The 2285-nt window shown below is 44.0% G+C and overlaps 1 protein-coding gene across 1 annotated transcript; it reads left to right on the top strand.

The window, feature by feature from the left end:
• Nucleotides 1-2000, top strand: LOC107582112 (alpha-1-antitrypsin homolog). Its single transcript, XM_016267850.1, has 5 exons — nt 1-67; nt 213-893; nt 997-1267; nt 1425-1572; nt 1681-2000. The coding sequence occupies exons 2-5, from the start codon at nt 221-223 to the stop codon at nt 1867-1869; spliced, it is 1281 nt and encodes a 426-aa protein (XP_016123336.1). The 5' UTR covers nt 1-67; nt 213-220; the 3' UTR covers nt 1870-2000.
• The last annotated feature ends 285 nt before the right edge of the window (nt 2001-2285 follow it).

The raw sequence follows: 2285 nt of genomic DNA on the forward strand, positions 1-2285 counted from the left end.
GATGTCTGAAGGACTATAAATTGACTCCACTCCATCCAAACAATCTCCTGTCAAGAGGACTTTGATGGTAAGTGACAATAATTGTTTAACCAGAAGTGCCGTGATTGTAACTAATTTGAAATAATGAAATAGCTACTGTGTGAAATGCAAAAGCTAAGATTTGTGTCAAGATTCGTTTGTGAAATTCTGTACCCTCTGGTAATAAAACACAGGTGAAAAAATGTGGGGAAAGATGTATTACAGTGCGATTGCTGCCCTGTTGGTAGCAACGACCTGGGCTGCACCCCACGAAGGCCATGACCACGGCGGCCATACAGCTGAGCACCACCACCATCTCCACCACGGGAAGGATGAACCCCACCCCGGCCACAATGGGGATGATGCCTGCCATCTGCTTGCTCCACACAACGCTGACTTTGCCTTCTCCCTCTACAAGAAACTTGCGCTCCATCCCGATGCCCAGGGCAAGAACATTTTCTTCTCCCCGGTCGGTATCTCAATGGCTTTGAGCATGCTGGCTGTTGGTGCCAAAGGTAGCACTCTATCACAGATATATAGCAGTCTGGGTTACAGCGGGTTGCAGGCTCAGCAGGTCAATGAGGGTTATGAGCACTTGATCCACATGCTTGGCCACAGTCAGGACGCCATGCAGCTGGAGGCAGGCGCTGGTGTGGCCATCAGAGAAGGCTTCAAAGTAGTTGACCAGTTCCTGAAGGATGTTCAGCACTACTACAAGAGCGAAGCCTTCAGTGTTGACTTTTCCAAGCCTGAAATTGCTGCAGAAGAGATTAACAAGTTCATCGCTAAGAAAACCAATGACAAGATAACAAACATGGTGAAGGACCTGGACCCTAGTATGGTGATGATACTGATTAACTATATGTACTTCAGAGGTACTATATAAACTTCTCTTTCGTTTAATGATATTCATGTAATGACAATTAGAGAAGTCTTGGTTGATGCTGACCTGAAGTTCTTGCATTTTTTTCCTGATAGGGAAGTGGGATAAGCCATTTGATGCACAACTGACCCACAAAGCTGACTTCAAAGTTGACAAGGACACCACCGTGCAAGTTGACATGATGAAAAGAACCGGCCGCTATGACATCTATCAAGACCCTGCCAACCAAACTACAGTCATGATGGTGCCATACAAAGGCAATACTTCCATGATGATCATTCTTCCTGATGATGGGAAGATGAAAGAGCTTGAAGAATCCATCTGCAGGCACCATCTTAAGAACTGGCATGATAAACTCTTCAGAAGGTAGTACCGGTGACACCTTCAGATTTAAATCCATGTATTAGTTGACGTCTGACCTGAAGGTTTATTGTTGTTTAGTTGCACAGCAGTTTGGGAACCTTAAAAATGACCCATGTACCATAATATCTGATATAACATATTTTACTTTTCTGCCCTTCAGCTCTGTGGACCTGTTCATGCCCAAGTTCTCCATCTCTGCAACGTCCAAACTGAATGACATTCTGGAGGACATGGGAGTGACTGATGCATTCAGTGACACAGCAGATTTCTCTGGGATGACAGAAGAGGTCAAAGTGAAGGTGTCACAGGTACGTGTGGACTTGTTTCTACCTCTTGTAGCACCACCGATGGTTGCTAGACTTAAATATTCTGAAAACTCCACTAAGTGATGTTAACATTTTGGACCCAATCTCCAGGTTGTCCATCAGGCAGTCCTCAATGTGGATGAGAAGGGCACAGAGGCAGCGGCTGCAACCACGATAGAAATCATGCCCATGTCCATGCCAGACACTGTGATTCTCAACCAACCTTTCTTGGTACTGATTGTGGAGGACAGCACCAAGAGCATCCTCTTCATGGGCAAGATTACCAATCCTACAGAGTGAGGTCCAACTTTAAACAGAACGTGACGCTGCTCTGCATAAGGCTGCTAATTTTTATGTAGATCTTATTGTATACTGCAATAAATTGATTTGATTCTAATTTAATTAATAATCATTAAAACAATTACACAACATATGCATTTTTCAATTCTGGTCAACATAATGTGGTCTTGAAAAAAAATAGCTTATTGGATTGTGCTTCTTTTTATAGATATTTAATCTAATTTAGCAGGCAGACAGGAAGCGAAACGGGATCGGGAGCCCGTGCGAATCGGCCATGTCTGTAATTTGTAAAGTAAAAATTCCCCTGCAAATGACCTACCATATTTCGCCAAACACTGAGGTCCTGTGATACTATTAGTCCCGTGCGAATCGGCATCTCTGTGATATGGCCTGGATTTGGCGGGGTCGTGTATTGT

This window comes from Sinocyclocheilus grahami, unplaced genomic scaffold (assembly GCF_001515645.1).
Source record: "Sinocyclocheilus grahami isolate Dianchi unplaced genomic scaffold, SAMN03320097.WGS_v1.1 scaffold40.1, whole genome shotgun sequence".
Taxonomy (NCBI): domain Eukaryota; kingdom Metazoa; phylum Chordata; class Actinopteri; order Cypriniformes; family Cyprinidae; genus Sinocyclocheilus; species Sinocyclocheilus grahami.